This window comes from Pogona vitticeps, chromosome 1 (genome assembly GCF_051106095.1).
Source record: "Pogona vitticeps strain Pit_001003342236 chromosome 1, PviZW2.1, whole genome shotgun sequence".
NCBI lineage: Eukaryota > Metazoa > Chordata > Lepidosauria > Squamata > Agamidae > Pogona > Pogona vitticeps.
The window spans coordinates 159,718,928-159,736,805 of NC_135783.1; the positions used below are offsets into that span (position 1 = coordinate 159,718,928).

General features: G+C 42.1%; 1 protein-coding gene across 5 annotated transcripts in view; it reads left to right on the forward strand.

Annotated features, from left to right (window-relative positions):
- The window catches only part of WDPCP (WD repeat containing planar cell polarity effector), a 280,521-nt gene that overhangs the window by 96,733 nt on the left and 165,910 nt on the right, over positions 1-17,878 (forward strand). For all 5 annotated transcript variants that reach the window (XR_012088494.2, XM_073003877.2, XM_073003880.2 and 2 more), the window contains 2 exons: positions 2,076-2,146; positions 2,382-2,441. Coding sequence is in view for 4 of the 5 variants with exons in the window: in XM_073003877.2 (XP_072859978.2) it covers positions 2,076-2,146; positions 2,382-2,441 (131 nt within the window). In the remaining variant the exon portion in view is untranslated. The remainder of the gene's footprint in view (positions 1-2,075; positions 2,147-2,381; positions 2,442-17,878) is intronic.

A 17,878-nucleotide genomic window follows, 5' to 3' on the forward strand; every position in this document is an offset into this window, starting at 1 on the left:
ATTGTCGAAGGATATTTGTATATTCGTATTCGTTAATCTGTTAACCTTGATGAATAATAGATCAAAATGAATCACCATTTTTTTTTATTTTTCCCCATCTGTATTCAGCACCCTCAGGGCACAGTCAGTGGTGAAGGAGGAGGACAGAGCCCTGCTTCATGATAGGTGGTTGGGAAGGGAACCTTTACTCCCTACTCCCAGGAGGAATTTTTGAAGCTTTTCAAGGGAGCCTGATCTTCCTTAAGCAAATCTCTAACGAGAAATGAATCTGCTTAATGGGCTAGGGCTAGGGCCTGGTAGGAATCTCCAATGTTAGCCTACCTGGTAAGGATTTTCAGAATTAGATCCAAGGATAGCAGCAGGGATAGAGTTGAGCCTGCTTGGTTTGGGACCTCGATACTTGGTGGAACGCCTTCTCCCACCAAGATCTACCCGGATCACCCGTGCGAGCCAGGAGGTGAGGCTGAGGAGCCTCACGCCGAGGGAGGCCCGGAGGGAAAAGACTCGAAACTGGGCCTTCTCGGCGGTGGCTCCTCGCCTCTGGAACAATCTTCCTCCTGAGATTCGCGCGGCCCCTACGCTGGGTACATTCAAAATCCAACTAAAAACATGGCTTTATGTCCAGGCCTTCCCTCCTGCCAGCATTTAAGTTAATTTAATTTATTTAACTTAACTTTTTCTTTTTCTTATCTATCATTTATTATTTTTAGTATGTTTGTTAATAATGGATGTTCATGGATTTATCTTGTTTTAATTGTATTTGTTCTGTTGTTAGCCGCTCAGAGTGGTATAATTATACCAGATGAGCGGGATATAAATCAAATAAATAAATAAATAAATAAATAAATAAATAAATAAATAAATAAATACTCTCACAGAAGATGCTGTAATACAGAGCAAGGCAGGCATTAAATCTCCCGCTTAAGTCCTTACCTTCCTCCTGTTCTAATAGACATTATTCTTCATCTGGCAGAATGGGATGATCAAGCCATAAAAAAGTCACAGCCAACTCAATAGTTTGTCATACTACCATGGATTTGCCCCTTGCCAGCAAAAGGGTTGCATCTAGAACAGAGATTCTCCCACTAATAATCCTTTCCTTTGGAAGAAAAGACCGCAGAGGTGGATTCCAAAGGCCTTCTCTTAGTTGCAGATTTTACTCCTCCACCACCCTTTTGGGGAAGTAGGGTGGTGATCTTTGTGATAGGCAGAACGAAGAAATATCTGTCCCAGGAAGCTTTCACCTGTGATGGTGGTTCTTCGAGTGGTTGTCTACGAATTCACACACATGGGTTGTTCTGTGCCTGCACAGAGTTGTTCAGACATGTGCAGAGCTAGAGACAAGCTTTTCCATAGTGGCATAGACCATAGATGTTGCCAACCCCTCAACACATGTCTCAGTGTGGCTCCCATCCTTTCCTTCAGTTTCTTGCACACTGCAGCCGCAGCAGAGCAAAGAGAATGTAATCCGAGTGAGTGTGATCCTAGTTGAGAGGAGGGAGCTGAGTTGTGTCCTGCTTAAAGGACCACAATTAAAGTAAGCAATCTCTTCTTCTTTGTGGTCTGTGAATGAATGACTGTAGCTGCACTCACTACTTGGTAAAAGTGTGCATTGATGTCAAACTGAAGAAAGGACTGCACAGCTGAAGGCTGTAGTGCTCGAGGAACGTAGAAGATTGCAGTCATGTAACAGTGTCTCTGCATGCAGGACAAAGACTATCCTGGCAACAGAGCTGAGATTAGCCCCTATGCAAAGCAGACTAAGCTGAGATTGGTGAGAAGGCACAGGGTTACATGGACAACCTGGTAAAAATGGAATTGGAGGAGTGCCTTTCTCAGGCAGTCATCTATGTAGTGGTACACCTTGACCCCAGGGTGAGAAGCTGTATCACTGGAGTATTCAAATGCTATTTTGAAGTGTGGTGGAAATTTTGAACTGTGGTTTTTCAGCATTATTTCAGTATGTTTTATATCAAAGAGTACAACTAAAATATAAAGTAAAATTCAGAGTTGGTTAGTGTGTGTGTGTTCGTGTGCATGTGTGCAATATCTTATATGTATATTTCACTCGCTAGCTCGAGATTATCCTTGGATACTTAAGAACAAACGTCCGGAAAAGCTGCGAGACACACTTAAGGAGCTGGAGGTACCTTTCAGAAAGTTTCAAACCTAGTAACAATCCAGGTTTTCAAATCTCTTTCAACAGCTTTAAGTTTCATTTAAAAATCATCCTTTTTAGTGATGAATATACTTTTGTGTGGTGGGCTATCCAAAATATTTTCATCTTTGCTTGAAATGTCAGGCAATCTTGCCTTATAAATGAGAAACTAGTTAACCACAAGTGAAATACATACAACTGTCTGTTTTCTGTTGTTATGCAGGAACTGATGCAAAACAGACAGTGTGTACTGAGCAAATGGAGGAGCAAGTCTATCTGTCAGGTAAATATTTTGACATGCTCTTGCAGTATTCAGTCAACAGAGCTGAACAGTTGTTAAGAGATTGATGCCGAGGGACAAAATTAACTGACAAGAGGAACATGCTATTAGAATGAGTTTGTTAAGAATATTTTAATGCTTATATTTATTTTAATAATAAAATGATATAAGATTCGGTTAAAATTCTCCATTGTGAAAATGGCTGTACGTATTTAAATAAAAAGATAGTCGTGTAAATTACATGACAGCTTGTGTTCCCATTTATAGTTTGAAGTATTTAGGTTCCAAGCCTGTGCCACTTGGGTAAGTTCAGTTGACCTCTTTTGGGCTTTAAAAAAAACATGCTTACAATTGTCGTCTCACTGACTTTCAACTGGATTTCCATGGAATTGAGAATTTAGTGAAAGAACATAGGCAGAGGATCCTTAAATGTTATACTTGAATGAACGGTATAATAGGATTGTCACTGTATTTAAACCCCTTCAGTACAGAAAATCTACAGTTAAGCATCCTTGACAAGTGACCATCCAAACTCTGTTTGGAAACTCTAATGAAAGAAAGCCCACCACCTTCTGAGGTAGTCCATTCCATTGTTGCACATTGCTTACTGTCAGGAAGATTATCCCAATGTGTCAAAATCTCCTTTGTTGTAATCTGAATCCATTACTTTGGGTTCTCTGGAGCTATAAAAAACAATCTCGCTTCATTTATTCATTTTATTTATATACCTCCCATCTGGCCTAAGGCCACTCTGGGTGATTTACAATGTAAAACAGGAAACAAAAATAAATAATCAAAAATCATAAAAGCAATACAAGTATAAGAAATATGTATTCACGAAGGCTTTAATGGCCGGGATCTAATGGTTGTTCTGGGTTTTTCGGGCTCTTTGGCCGTGTTCTGAAGGTTGTTCTTCCTAACGTTTCGCCAGTCTCTGTGGCTGGCATCTTCAGAGGACAGCAACCTGTGCTCTGGATAAGAAATATGCTATAGGAATAATGAGATGATTAAAATACATTCTACAATGTTCTAAATTTTCCACATGGCTGCCCTTAAACTCTTCGAGGATGACTATCATATCAACTCCAGTTCTTTGTTTCTCCAGGATAAATATACTCAGCCACCTCACTTGTTTATCATAGAACTTAGTTTCCAAACCTTTTCAGTCTTGGTCACCCCTATCTGGACATCCTCCATGCTCTCAATATCCTTCTTATACTGTGGTGTGCAGAACTGGACATAATATTCCAAGTGGAGTCTGACTAAAGTAGAGTAGAATGGTATTATTACTTCCCTTGATCCAGACACTATACTTTTGCCAGGGCATCCTAATATTGCATCAGTTTTACGCAGTATTGACTTGTGTTTAGCTTGTGATCTACTAAAATCCCTAAATCTTTTCAGAAGTTCTGCTTAGCCATCTGTCACCCTTTTTATATTTAATAATCTGATTTTTCCTGCTCAAAAGCAGGATTTTGGATGTTATTTTCTTTGGTTTGATGTGGTTGTCCAATCTGTTAAGGCATCTTGAATTCTGATTCTGTCCTGAAATATTAGCTACCTCTCCAAGTTTATTATCATCTATAGATTTTATTAGCATCCCATCCATGCTTTTATGTGAATAATTTGTAAAGATATTGAACAACATTAGGTTCAGGGCAAGGTCCTGTAACAGCTGATTTGTTATGATTCTCCAGAGTGATGATGAATCATTGGTGAGTATTGTATCATCCATCTACCGGATACAAACCCACCTAACTACCAGCATTGTCTAGCCCACATTTTACCAATATGGCCACAAGAATACCATGAGAGACTTTTACAGAAATCAAAATAAGCTACATTCCCAGTATTCCCCTCATCTAGTGAGCTTGTGAGTGTTTTTTTTTAAATTAGTCTGGATTACTTTTCTTGAGAAATCTGTGCTGGGTCTTAGTAATTTCAGTGTTGTTACTTAAGTCTTCAGAGACTGATTGTTTAATGGTCTGTTTTGAAATCTTTCTTGATATTGATATCAAGCTGACTTACTGGTAGTTGTCTGGATCCTCTTTTTTGTTTTTAATTTTGCCTTTTTGAAAGTAGGGATGGTATTTGCTCACCTTCAGTCTTTACAGATTTTATGTTGTCTTCACACATTCTCCAAATTCTGAGACAACATCTATGAGTTCCTTTAGTTCTCTTGGATGTAGCTCATCTGACCCTACACAGTTAAATTCATTTAAAGACATTGGGTGGTTCCCATAAGCATTTGTCATTCAAAATTACTTAAAAATGTGCAACATGATGACAGGACCAGTAAAATAATCACCCATCTACATTAGATCTCAAATGGAATTAATTGCTCAGAGTGACACATCTGTATTCTGTGTCTATATGAATATCTGTATAATGCATAGCAAAACATCTGCTCACATCCTTGTTAACAACATGAAAAGTGGGAACAGGTCTTAAAGTGTGTGAGACAGCATTCTAATTTACAGCCTTTTCTTGAAATATGTTTAATGTAGTTAACTCAGTAAAAGCTATTTCTGGATTTTTATCCTTGCTGTTTAGCAGACATTTTCTTGAGCTTTCCACAGCTACCAGAAAGGGTTGTATTTTTATTATTACCAATATACAGCTTAACACTTAGCCAGCAGCTCTGGTAACAACTAAAAACAAACTGAATTTATTAGTCATTGTAGCTCTTATTTCAAAAACTGAAATTGGCATGCTCAACATTTATAATATTTGGTTTTATCTTGGGACCCTTAATACAAATAGCTACAAAACAGCAAGTTTTTAAAAAGGTAGTGATTTATGCTAAGCTACAGTAACCACTTGGTTGAGACTAAACTTACTTGAAAGTAAATCCCATCAAAAGTAAACACCATTGAACTTACTTGAGAATAAACCCCACTGAAAACATAGTTTCAATTAAATACTTGTTTGTTTGTTTATTAAATTGGTATTGTTGTTTAGTCATTAAGTTATGTTCGGCTGTTCATGACCCCATGGACCAGAGCACGCCAGGCCCTCCTTTGGTCTTCCATTGCCTCCCGGAGTTGAGTCAAATTCATGTTGGTCGCTTCAGTGACACTGTCCAACCATCTCGCCCTCTGTCATCCCCTTCTCCTCCTGCCTTCACACTTTCCCAACATAAGGGTCTTTTCCAAGGAGGCTTCTCTTCTCATGAGATGGCCAAAGTATTGGAGCCTCAGCTTCAGGATCTGTTCTTCCAGTGAGCACGCAGGGTTGATTCTTCTTTGTGGTCTCTGTGAATGCACACTAATGGGTTAATCTGCACCTGAGCAGAGCAGTTTTGGAATTTTCTAGAGCTTAAGCACATGGGGCCGGGACCTCCCACACGCCGGCTATAATCCTGTCCCCGGCACCGAGTGCTTCAGTTCCTTTTTCTGCCGCCGCTACTGCAGCAACGTGAATCGGAGCTTTGTGTGTTTTTCCCTTTTTTATTCTTTAAATCAATCACAGACCTCCCTGTTCTTTTACCTCAGCTTGTTGACTGTTCTTTGATAATTGTGAGTCTGATTTGAAAGCGTAAAAATATTTGTAGCCTCAGGTTTATGGCCGTGTCGGGGCCTTTCGAATGCTGTGCATCCTGCAATAGTAAGGTGCCTCTTTCCAACGATCATTCACAGTGTTTATTTTGCCTCAGCGAAGAACACCAGCCTGCCTCCTGTAGTTTCTGCAAAGCTTTTACTAAGCCCGCGTTGAAGCAGGGACTTCAGAAATTGCATTCCCATTTGTGGGAAAAATCTCTCTGCCCTACTTGGTCTACAATGGAACCACCGCAAGCTCCTCTTTCTGGAGCTTCTCCAGCTGCTAGTCGTTCCCCGTCCGAGAGTAGGAAGCTGGCAAAATCGGTGTCCTCAAGCTCGCGGCTGACAGCTTCGGTGTCGACATCGAAGCCTCCTTTGGGCTTGATGTCAAAGAAGAAGAAGTCCTCTTCTAAGATGACTAAACCTCCAACTCCGTCTTTGTGGCCAGCGTTGGTGTTGCATATCCGGCATGAGCCGGTCTCTGTTATACTGTTGGGAGATGAGGATATTCCTCCTTCGGAGCTGGAGATGCTTGCCTCCCCCTGCATGAGCCTCTCTCCTGAGTCTCTTCATAGCTTGGTCGAGATTCAGCCGGAGACTTGGAGCAGCCCTGGTTCTCCATTGGGCTCGGTCGCAGATGCTCCCCACAAGAAGAGACAGAAGACGTGGCACCTCAACCCCGAGCCTGATCATACTTGGCATCGACCACCGGTGAGAGATCCCTCTGCCTATGGTGAATGCAGATATCATCCCTGGGACAACCCGCGAGGCTACTATCTGCCAAGAGGCTTTGGCTTTGAGGGCCCTGGGTTCCCGGTGGTTGGTGGATAAACTTGGATTACTGTGATGTTGAAAGGTCAATCTCATTTTTGAGATTGCATCCCAGTATAGAGTTTTGCTATAAGAAGCTGATGATCAGAGCCACAGTCAGCTCCAGGTCTTGTTTTTGCAGACTGTATAGAGCTTCTCCATCTTTTGGCTGCAGAGAACATAATCAATATGATTTCAGTACAGTATTGCCCTTCTGGTGATGTTCATGTGTAAAGTCACCTCTTATGTTGCTGGAAAAGAGTGTTTGTGATGACCAGCTTGTTCTCTTGACAGAACTCTATTAGCCTTTGCCCTGCTTCATTTTAAACTCCAAGGCCAAACTTACCTGTTGTTCCTTTTATCTCTGGACTCCCTACTTTAGCATTCCAATCCCCTAGAATGAGAAGAATATCTTTCTTTAGTGTCAGTTCTAGAAGGTGTTGTAAGTCTTCATAGAATTGTTCAGTCTCTTCAGCATGGGTGGTTGGGGCATAAACTTGAATTACTGTGATGTTGAAAGGTCTGCCTTGGATTCATATTGAAATCATTCTATCATTTTTGAGATTGTATTCCAGTACAGCTTTTCCCACTCTTTTGTTGACTATGAGGGCTACTCCATTTCTTCTATGGAATTCCTGCTCACAATAGTAGATATGAGAATCGTCTGAATTGAATTTTCCCATTCCCGTCCATTTTAGTTCACTGATGCCCAGGATGTCAGTGTTTATTCTTGCCATCTCCTGTTTGACCACATCCAGCTTACCAAGGTTCATAGATCTTACATTCCAGGTTCCCATGCAGTATTTTTCTTTGCAGCATCAGACTTTCCTTTCACTTCCAGGCATGTCCGCAGCTGAGCATGCTTTCGGCTTTGGCCCAACCACTTCATTAGCTCTGGGGCTACTTGTACTTGTCCTCTGCTCTTCCTCAGTAACATGTTGGACACCTTCTGACTTGAGGGGCCCATCTTCCAGCATCATATCTTTTAGCCTTTTGTTTCTGTCCATGAGTTTTCTTGGCAAATATACTGGAGTGGCTTGCCAGTTCCTGCTCCCGGTGGATCGCGTTTAGTCCGAACTCTCCACTATGACCTGTCCGTCTTGGGTGTCCCTGCACGGCATAGCCCATAGCTTCTCTGACTTACTCAAGCCCCTTCGTCATGACAAGGCAGCAATCCATGAAGGGATTAAATTTGTATTCCACCCCATTAATGCAGATGCACTACTCTGGGAGGTTTGCAGTCTACTAAAGCAATACATATAAATAAAAATGAAACAAAATATGCAGCAGATTGTGTTATTAATATGCTTAAAATATCCTAAGAAGTTTACACAGGTTGTGTTTTTCTTTAGGGAAGGCAGCTGAAGAACTAAGGTTGAAATCCATTATCGCACTTACCTTAGGAAAATCAGACTTGGACATTTGACATCCATCCATCCTTAAAAGGACTCAAGGCAGCTTACATAATTACATCCCTGTATTTGTATAGACATGCAGGGATTCTGCAATCAATCAGAGGTGACAAAAGATTATATTCTATAGCAAGATTATTCAGACAATATTTTTTATGAGCTCGAAATTGAGATAGGCATTAAAACTGGCTCAGTCTACTGGCAGACTGGTGAGCAGGCAATTTTTCAAAGGGAATCACAGAATGATTTTGGAAGGGGCCCAACAAGGCCATCAAGTCCAACCACCTGCTCAAGTGCAGGAACCCAGTTCAAAGCATTCTATATAGAATCATAGAATGAAGGAGAGCAAGCAACTGCAGAACATAAATATAATACTTGAGAAGCAGTAGAAAATATTACTAAATACTTAGTGTTACATACAGCACTGATGTTACCTGTCTGTCATGGGTTTGGAGGGAAAGTTCCATCCTATGGGGAGTGGAAGGCGGGACATCAGGAGGAGGGGCTGTACTGTATATATATGTGAAGCGTGTGTGGAGAAGTTAGAAGAAGCAGACGAAGCAGCAGCTGGGAAGAAGAAGCTGGTGTGGGAGTCTGTGTGTCAGACAGGGTACTACTGTGTGTCAGAGTACCAACCTGATAGGTTCAGGTGTCTGTTGGTTAGCCAGAACTGATAGGTTCAGGGTCTGTGCTTCAAGTTAAGGGTTCTGTGTGAACCCAACTGTGTGTATGTATGAGTGAAACTAAGCCACGTTACGATATCTTATTCACCTGATCCTTTTATTTTTCCCTGTGTGTTATTTAATAAACCTTATTCTTTTATTGGTTAAAAATCCATCCCTGGTCTGTGTGACTTCTTAAAGGGAATGGTTGGTGGCAGCTTAGTGTAACGTGTGGCAGATCCCAGTAGGTCTGGGTTTGTCACATTGATTGGTGTCCAGCGTGTGGGATATGACTGGTCCAGTTGTCCAGTGGTCCAGCAAAGCCTTGGCAAGTGTGCCCAGAGCAAGGGGGGTCTAGTCAGGGACAATCTGAGAGCGCGTAGGTAATCTTCTAGGCTTACCTCACGGGGAGGTACGCTAGTGGAAGAACGTGTGACCTCAGATTGGTGGGACTAGATTAGGGAGCTCTGAGGCAACCTGTTTTGGCGGGAAAAGGCTGAGGCAAAGCTGAGTGAAGTAGCAGTGATCTAGCTTGTCTGCTGAGAGGCCTAGCAGAGGGGGGTAGACTCTGGCTGGCAACAGTTGCAAGTTAGTGCTGAAGAACAGCAGCAATCTATAGAAGGCTGCTTCTGAGGCAAAAGAGAAAAAAAAGAAAAAAAAGTGGTCGCTTTATTTTGAGGCTTGACTTTTGAAAGCAGCCTGTTCTGGGGGGGGATTATGCCCTTGACTCGAAGCCAAATGGCAGAAATGGGTGAAGTGAGGGAACCCCAGGTAGACCAAGTTTCTGAGGAGGAATTTGGCTCAGTGCAGGAGGAGAGCACGGGAGAACTGACCTCAGAACTTAGAAAAATGCTCCTAGCCCAACAGCATGAATTTAGGATGAAACAATTGGAAAGGGAGGCCAGAGAAAGAGCTGAAATCCGTCAGGCAGAGGCAGATGCCAAGAAAAGGGGAATGGCCATGAGGATAAAAGAGATGGAACTGAAACACCAAATTAGAATGGTACAATTGGAATTGGATTTCCTAAATAAGTTTATTAACAATTTATCAGTTGAAGAAATGTCAAAGAAAGAAAAGTATGAGGCTCAGGTCAGACAAAGTGAGCAAGATCTTGAAAAATATAATCAGCAAAAAGACATTAAATTAAAAGAAATCAGAGATAAGACTGAAGAAAAAGTAAAAGAGATAAAAGCTAGGGCTGAGGAAGAAATTTTACAGATCAGGGCTGAGTTTGAGGCTAAGAAAAAGGAGCTGGATTTGAGAATAAAAGAGAAGGAATTGCAGCTAGAAAAGAAACCAAAAGAAGGCACACAGGTTAAGGCACAACATCAAAACCTGAATTATTCTGAAGAAAACATGAGGGAAAAACCAGCAAGGGGGAGGGGCCCATGGTGAAGGGAAGCCCTCAGACATGAAACTAAGACCTCAGATTTTGGAGGGAAAACCAAAACAAGATGAGAAAGACTCAAAATACACCAGAAAATGTTATTTCTGTCAGGGAAAGGGCCATCTAATCTCAGAGTGTGAGAAATTAAAGCAGCTAAAAGGAATTGTGCCTCAGGATTCGAGTGGAACCAAGCCAAAAGCTGTGTTCTGTGTCCAGAAAGAGCAAGGCTCATTGTCACTGAGGGAGCCTGTTGCCATGGCGACTCAATCTGGAACAGGGACATCTGCTGATCAGGCTGAGGAAAATGGTCCTCTTGTAGAGGTCAGGCGCTGCCTGCTGGTGAGAACAGATTCTCAGTTGTTTGAGACAGCAGGGGTGGACGTAGGAATACTTGGCCATCAGTATCGGGGGCTGCGGGACACTTGTTCTCAGGTGACCCTGTGCCACCCAGATATTATTCCTAGGGAGTATATAATCCCAAATGAGAGCATAAAGGTGGCAGGGATTGAGGGACAGGTGATCTCGCTGCCAGTAGCTGAGGTACCTGTGAACTTTCAAGGCTGGAGGGGAGTTTGGCGGCTAGCGATTTCATCGACTCTGCCAGCAGCCGTGCTCGTGGGAAATGACCTGGCTGAACATGTGAAACGGGTGCTAGTGATTACACGTTCACAAGCCACCACGGGGACAGTTCAGGGGGGTAATGATGAGCCAGAGACGGAAGCAGAGGGGAGTTCAGAAGCTGTGGTGGAAACCTTAACCACAGACAGCCAATTTGGACAGGAGCAAAAGGCAGACGCCACTCTCCAAAAGTGTTTTGAACAGGTGACTGACGCCCAGCTAACACCTGAAACCCCAGTGAGATTTCGAGAGAAAAAGGGAATTTTATATAGAGAGACCCTGAGGAATATCTCAAAAGGGGGAGATGGGATCAGAAGTCAGCTAGTGGTACCTGAAAAGTATCGCCCCATGATCTTACAAAGGGGGCACTCTGACATGTTTGCTGCGCACTTAGGGGTGAACAAAACACAGCAGAGAATCACACAGAATTTTTACTGGCCTGAAATAGGGAAGCAGATCAAGGAGTTCTGTAAACAATGTGATGTGTGTCAGAGGCAGGGGAATAACCGTGACAGGACCAAAGCAAAGTTGTGCCCTTTGCCTGTGATTGACACTCCGTTCAAATGTATAGGGGTGGATATTGTGGGACCTTTGCCCAAGGCCACAAAGAGGGGGAACAGGTTCATTCTCACCATTGTGGACCATGCCACGAGGTACCCTGAAGCCATTCCCTTGACTAACATTGAAACTAACACAGTGGCAGATGCCTTGGTGGGGTATATGTCCAGGATGGGATTTGCCTCAGAAATAATCACAGATTTGGGCGCATCGTTTACATCGAAGCTCATGAAACGGTTATGGCAAATCTGTGGAATTAAACACAAGGAAACCACTGCCTATCACCCTGAAAGTAATGGGTTAACTGAGAAGTTCAATGGGACTGTAATGCGCATGATTAGGGCTTACTTGGCAGAGAATCCAAACAATTGGGACCAGAAGCTGCAATCCCTTTTGTTTGCTTATCGATCAGTGCCACAAGCCAGTACCGGGTTCAGTCCGTTTGAACTTTTGTTTGGGAGAAGGGTGAAAGGGCCACTTGATTTAATCAAGCAAAATTGGGAGCAGATCACCCAGGATGACCCACAAGATGTTGTGACATATATAGACTCTTTAAGGAATGACCTAAAGAGAAACCTAGAGCTAGCAGCAGAGACCCTGCAAGCTCAAAAGGTCAGAAAGAAAGCTTGGGATGACCAGAAAGTCAGGGAGAGGCACTTTGACCCAGGGGAGGAAGTGCTTTGGCCTAGGCCCTGCAAAGAGAGCAAGTGTCAGCTGGGTAGCCCAGAAATAAAATACTTGGGTCACATAGTAGGGGGAGGAGTGATCAAACCCCTAGAGGCCAAGATAGAAGCTGTTCGTGATTGGCCTAGACCCAACACCAAGAAAAAAGTCAAATCATTTCTTGGGTTGGTGGGCTACTACAGAAAGTTCATCCCGAGGTTTAGCGAGATTGCGGCTCCGCTGACCGATCTGACGAGGAAGAAGGCTGATGACCGCATCCCGTGGACCAGCGACTGTGAGGAGGCGTTCCAGAGGTTGAAGCAGGCGCTCATCAACTATCCAGTGCTGCGGGCTCCAGACTTCGACCGGGAGTTCATCATCTACACCGATGCGTCTAACAGCGGGGTAGGAGCAGTTCTTTGCCAGGAGGATGAGAATGGTGACCAGCATCCAGTGTCCTACCTGAGTAGGAAACTTCAAAAAGGTGAGAGACATTTGGCAACCGTGGAGAAGGAGTGTTTGGCCATAGTCTACGCGATCCAGAAGGCCAAGCCTTACATCTGGGGAAGACATTTTGTTCTGTGCACTGACCATTCACCATTGCAATGGTTAAAGACAATGAAAACCCACAATAGCAAACTTATGAGGTGGGCTTTAAATCAGCAGGACTATGACTTTGAAGTGAAGGTGGTCAGAGGGTCAGTGAACTGTGTTGCTGACGCCTTGTCAAGAAGACCTGAAGAATGAAGACGGCGAAAGAACATGGACTATGTATATATATTGATGACAAAAAGTTAAATGTACCTGGTTTTTTTGAATTTGGTTTGTATGAATAAAGGTAAATTGATGTAATGTAAATGGTAAATGTTTAGATGCCTAATTGATATGTTTATCCTAGAGTAAGTATGGTATTGTATGTTATGGTATAACTGTTTTTGTATGTTTTGGATCCAGGTTGTTTTTTGGAGAAAAGCACCTTAGCTTTCCCCCTACAAAACAACTTATAAAGAGGGGAGGTGTTACATACAGCACTGATGTTACCTGTCTGTCATGGGTTTGGAGGGAAAGTTCCATCCTATGGGGAGTGGAAGGCGGGACATCAGGAGGAGGGGCTGTACTGTATATATATGTGAAGCGTGTGTGGAGAAGTTAGAAGAAGCAGACGAAGCAGCAGCTGGGAAGAAGAAGCTGGTGTGGGAGTCTGTGTGTCAGACAGGGTACTACTGTGTGTCAGAGTACCAACCTGATAGGTTCAGGTGTCTGTTGGTTAGCCAGAACTGATAGGTTCAGGGTCTGTGCTTCAAGTTAAGGGTTCTGTGTGAACCCAACTGTGTGTATGTATGAGTGAAACTAAGCCACGTTACGATATCTTATTCGCCTGATCCTTTTATTTTTCCCTGTGTGTTATTTAATAAACCTTATTCTTTTATTGGTTAAAAATCCATCCCTGGTCTGTGTGACTTCTTAAAGGGAATGGTTGGTGGCAGCTTAGTGTAACGTGTGGCAGATCCCAGTAGGTCTGGGTTTGTCACACTTAGATGCTGGATTCTGACAAAGGGAAGTGCTGCTTTGCCACCTTTTCACAATTAGTTGGAAGTTTCATGCAGAGAGGAGTAATACATCAGGCATTTTTAAAAGCTTCAGATAAGAAGTGCTTGATGAAATTTCTCTAGTTGTGGCATAAGAAGACGGGCCATCAGTAACTGATTAAAGAACAGGAAAGGGAAAGATTAGGAATAAGTTGATAGACCCACAATAGAGGGAAAATCTAAAGCAGCATGATTGCTCTTCAAATTGATTCTAATTATCCAAGTTTGTAAGTGGCACACAAATATTTAAGGTGCTGGTTCATATTCCAGGGTGGCTCACCTTTCTAGTATGCCAGACAAGGAGAGAGGTCCATGGAAATGAGAGGAAGAAGGCAGAAAGCTGACCAGAAAGGGGAGTTATGGGGAACGACTGCCACGCTGTGGAACTCAGTAGATGGTTACTCAATTGACTGGACAAGATTTTAGAGGGTTCCTAGGAAGGTACAATTGTGGGTGTCATTTCACAAGCTCTTGATCCCAAACAGTGTAAAAGGAATACTATTCATCATTCTCATTGTTTATTGCAGTCAAAAGACCGAATTACAAGGAATCTTATGTCTTCACAGTAATTGTACAACACAAGCATAGTATATTAATGTGATCTCACTGGAAATCTTCCAGCAATGTGAACTATTTGTCTTCTTACTTTTGTTGCTGTTCATAAATGTTTCGCTATCGTTGATGATAGTGTTGAATTTTACCTAAGAACAGAAATGTGAAATAGAATTAACCACATTGAGCTGATAAAGTGGCCAGTTGAGAAGCAGTTGGATCAGTAACAAACTCTTGTGTATACACTACAGAATTGAAGGACATGCCCTGTCAAAGAATACTGCTATTTTTCTTCATGGTGAAGACAGTCAATGGCAGGTTAGAGATCAAAGTAGACATGAGGTGGGCCTGTTCCAACCTTCCATCCAGTGCTTGAAACATCCCTCCGTCTTTACACACCACTAGGACATGTGAATATGCAGAAAAATCTGAACACTGAATTGTCCATGTATGTGCTATGGAGACACTGAAGCTTGTAGAGCTTGGGATGTCTCTTGCATAGTAAACAAGTACAATTGAACTAGGCAGTCGCTGGCTGCTTTTCACAACAGAAGTTTTAATGCCTAGTTGACATGTTCTGTTAGCACACTTGTATGGGTTAGCAGATTGACCTGAAGTGCTCTCAAGTAATTAGGTTCTGTTCAAATTTCTCTGGAGAGCCCTGCTCTGAAGAACAGGTGTATTAAAGTCTTAGCTTTTTGCTTCATTTGCATTTTCTTTAATGGTAAAGCCTCCAGGTATCTGGTAGCATAGGCTACAATCAGCAAAACATATCTATAACCCTGTGGGGTCCGTGATAACAGGCTGTCAAGGCATGGGGTGCATGCTGATATTTTTCCCAAAGCTGCCTAGCATCTCATCCACTTCTCTAACAAAAAGAGTGCTTCTTTTAATTGTGTATCAAGTCTGGTAAGCATGTACCAAGGCACACATGTGTAGACAGTGGCAGAAACTCCAAGGCGCAGCATGCAGTTCATGTTAGGAAATCAGAGTTTACATGGCATTTAAAAACAAGGCATAAGAAAATGTTTAAAACTAAGCAGAAAGCTTAGAAAATGGAAAATGCCCCCCTCCAGCAAATACCAAGATTCCCCAAGCCAGATTCCCCAAATACAAATTTTTACAACTCTTCTTTGTTTTCTGAACTTAATTGGATGATAGAGCTATATGCAACGTTTGCATTAGCACATGAAAATGATCTGGCCCTAATACTTTCACAATACTTCTCTTTGGTTTTTTTTCCTGCTTTTAGAAGTTTTTTAAACTGTGATGTTTAGAAAGAATTCATCGGCTAATGAGGGTGAGGGAAATGACGAAGATACAAAAAGGACAGCAAATAAGGTTTTCAAGGTAAAGGTAAAGGTTCCCCTTGACATTTAGTCCAGTCGTGTTTAACTCTAGGGCGCTGTGCTCATCCCTGTTTCCAAGCCATTGAGCCAGTGTTTGTCCGTAGACAGTTTCCGTGGTCATGTGGCCAGTGCGATTAGACACGGAACACCGTTACATTCCCACTTTGGTGGTACCTATTTATCTACTTGTATTTTTACATGCTTTCGAACTGTTAGGTTGGCAGGAGCTGGGACAAGTGATGGGAGCTCACTCCATCGCGTGGACTCGCTCTTACGACTGCTGGCCTCTGACCTTGCAGCACAGAGGCTTCTGCGCTTTAACCAGCAGCGCCACCACGTCCCAAGGTTTTCAAGGCCCATTCAAATTAAAGGGAAATTGTTTATTTTGTCTGTTGCTAAGAGAAAAAAATCTGCAAGGGACATATGTCCCTAATATGTTCTGTCAAACAGGCTGTTTAAGAGAGGAATTTTTTCCTAATTTTTAATTTCTTAAACTTTTTTGCTGTAGAATTGGGGATTATCATCTTAAATCGGACCAGGGAACTTGAGTGGGTTGGGGATCTTTTTTTAAAAAGCTGCTTCTGTTCTGCAGTTGCAAAAGGGTATGGCCAAAGTAGAAAGGGGTGTGGCACAAAAAGTAATTAGTTAATTTCCTTTTTGTCTTCTATGTTTTTAAATAGATGAGTCTTCCAGAACTTGCTACACAAGATTTTAAGGATTTATTTATATATTTAAAATATTTCTATGCTGCCTTTTCCCTAAAGTATCCAAGGCAGCTTACAGTATTAAAAGAATCAAAGTTTAAAACCAAATAATGAATTCAATATTAAAAAAAGCATTAAACAAATATATGAAAACTTCAGAACTTCTTTAACATATAATGTTATTCTTTCTGTGAAAATTAAATTTATTCCTTCAGAGTACTTTATTAAATAATAGTTTTTTAAACAAAATGCATTCACTATTACCACCTTCATTTATGTGTATATCCACAGTTACTTTAACAATGCAGTATCAGCAACACTAGGGGAATCACAGGTCCATGATTCTCTAATGATTAATAGTTCTCCCCCACACCTAAGCTTCCTAATTAACAATTAAGCTCTTACATAACAAAAGTCTTAATTCTCTACTGTCAACAGTCAAGGTTTAAGGAAGACAAATGCTGAGGAAACTTCTCTGATTGGAGGGTGATAATTGAAGGATTTCTGTAGATTTAGTGGTTTGCTGCTAGATTTTGTTAACAAGCTACAATCTTTTGTTTAAAAATCATTTTTCAGGGCAGCACTAGGGAACATTCTCGGAAGTGGTGGATTTCTGTTTCTCAAAAGTAACCAAAACAAGGTTGCTTTTTTCTAAATAAAAGGCATATAACTGGTACAAGCTTCTGGCTTGTAATACAGAAGATACACTCTGTTACCATTCACCTTGCACATAAACCGGCACATGCCAGCACTTCAATCATGTGATGCCACATTGTATATAGCTTGTTTGTTCGTTCCTTCAGTCGTTCAGTCATGTCCGACTCTTCGTGACCCCATGGACCAGAGCATGCCAGGCCCTCCTGTCTTCCACTGCCTCCCGGAGTTGTGTCAAATTCATGTTGGTCACTTCGATGACACTGTCCAACCATCTCGTCCTCGGTCGTCCCCTTCTCCTCTTGCCTTCACTCTTTCCCAACATCAGGGTCTTTTCCAGGGAGTCTTCTCTTCTCATGAGATGGCCAAAGTATTGGAGCCTCAGCTTCAGGATCTGTCCTTCCAGAGAGCACTCGGGGTTGATTTCCTTTAGAATTGATAGGTTTGTTCTCCTTGCAGTTCAGGGGACTCTCAAGATCCTCCTCCAGCACCACAGTTCAAAAACATCAATTCTTCGGTGGTCAGCTTTCTTTATGGTCCAGCTGTCACTTCCATACATCACTACAGGAAAAACCATAGCTTTGACTATGCGGACTTTTGTTGGCAAGGTGATGTCTCTGCTTTTTAAGATGCTTACAATATAGCTTGTAAGTAAATACAATTGTGGTTACAGTACAGAAAATTTTGGGAAGCTACAACTTTACTGCAACTTAGGGTGGAACTACACAGCAAGAGAAATGTGAATTAACTTTCATTCTCTCAATGTGAAGTTGCACTGTGACATTTAGCTCTCTTTGATGTAAGTGTTTGCACAGTTTTTTTTCCAAAATAAGCCTTGGTATTGCAGTTCCATTGAAGAACCTGTAGGAGGTGTGGTTCAAAGGAACTGCTTTAACAAGGCTTTTCCTCCCTCAATGACTCTTTTTTTCCTCACCTTTTCACT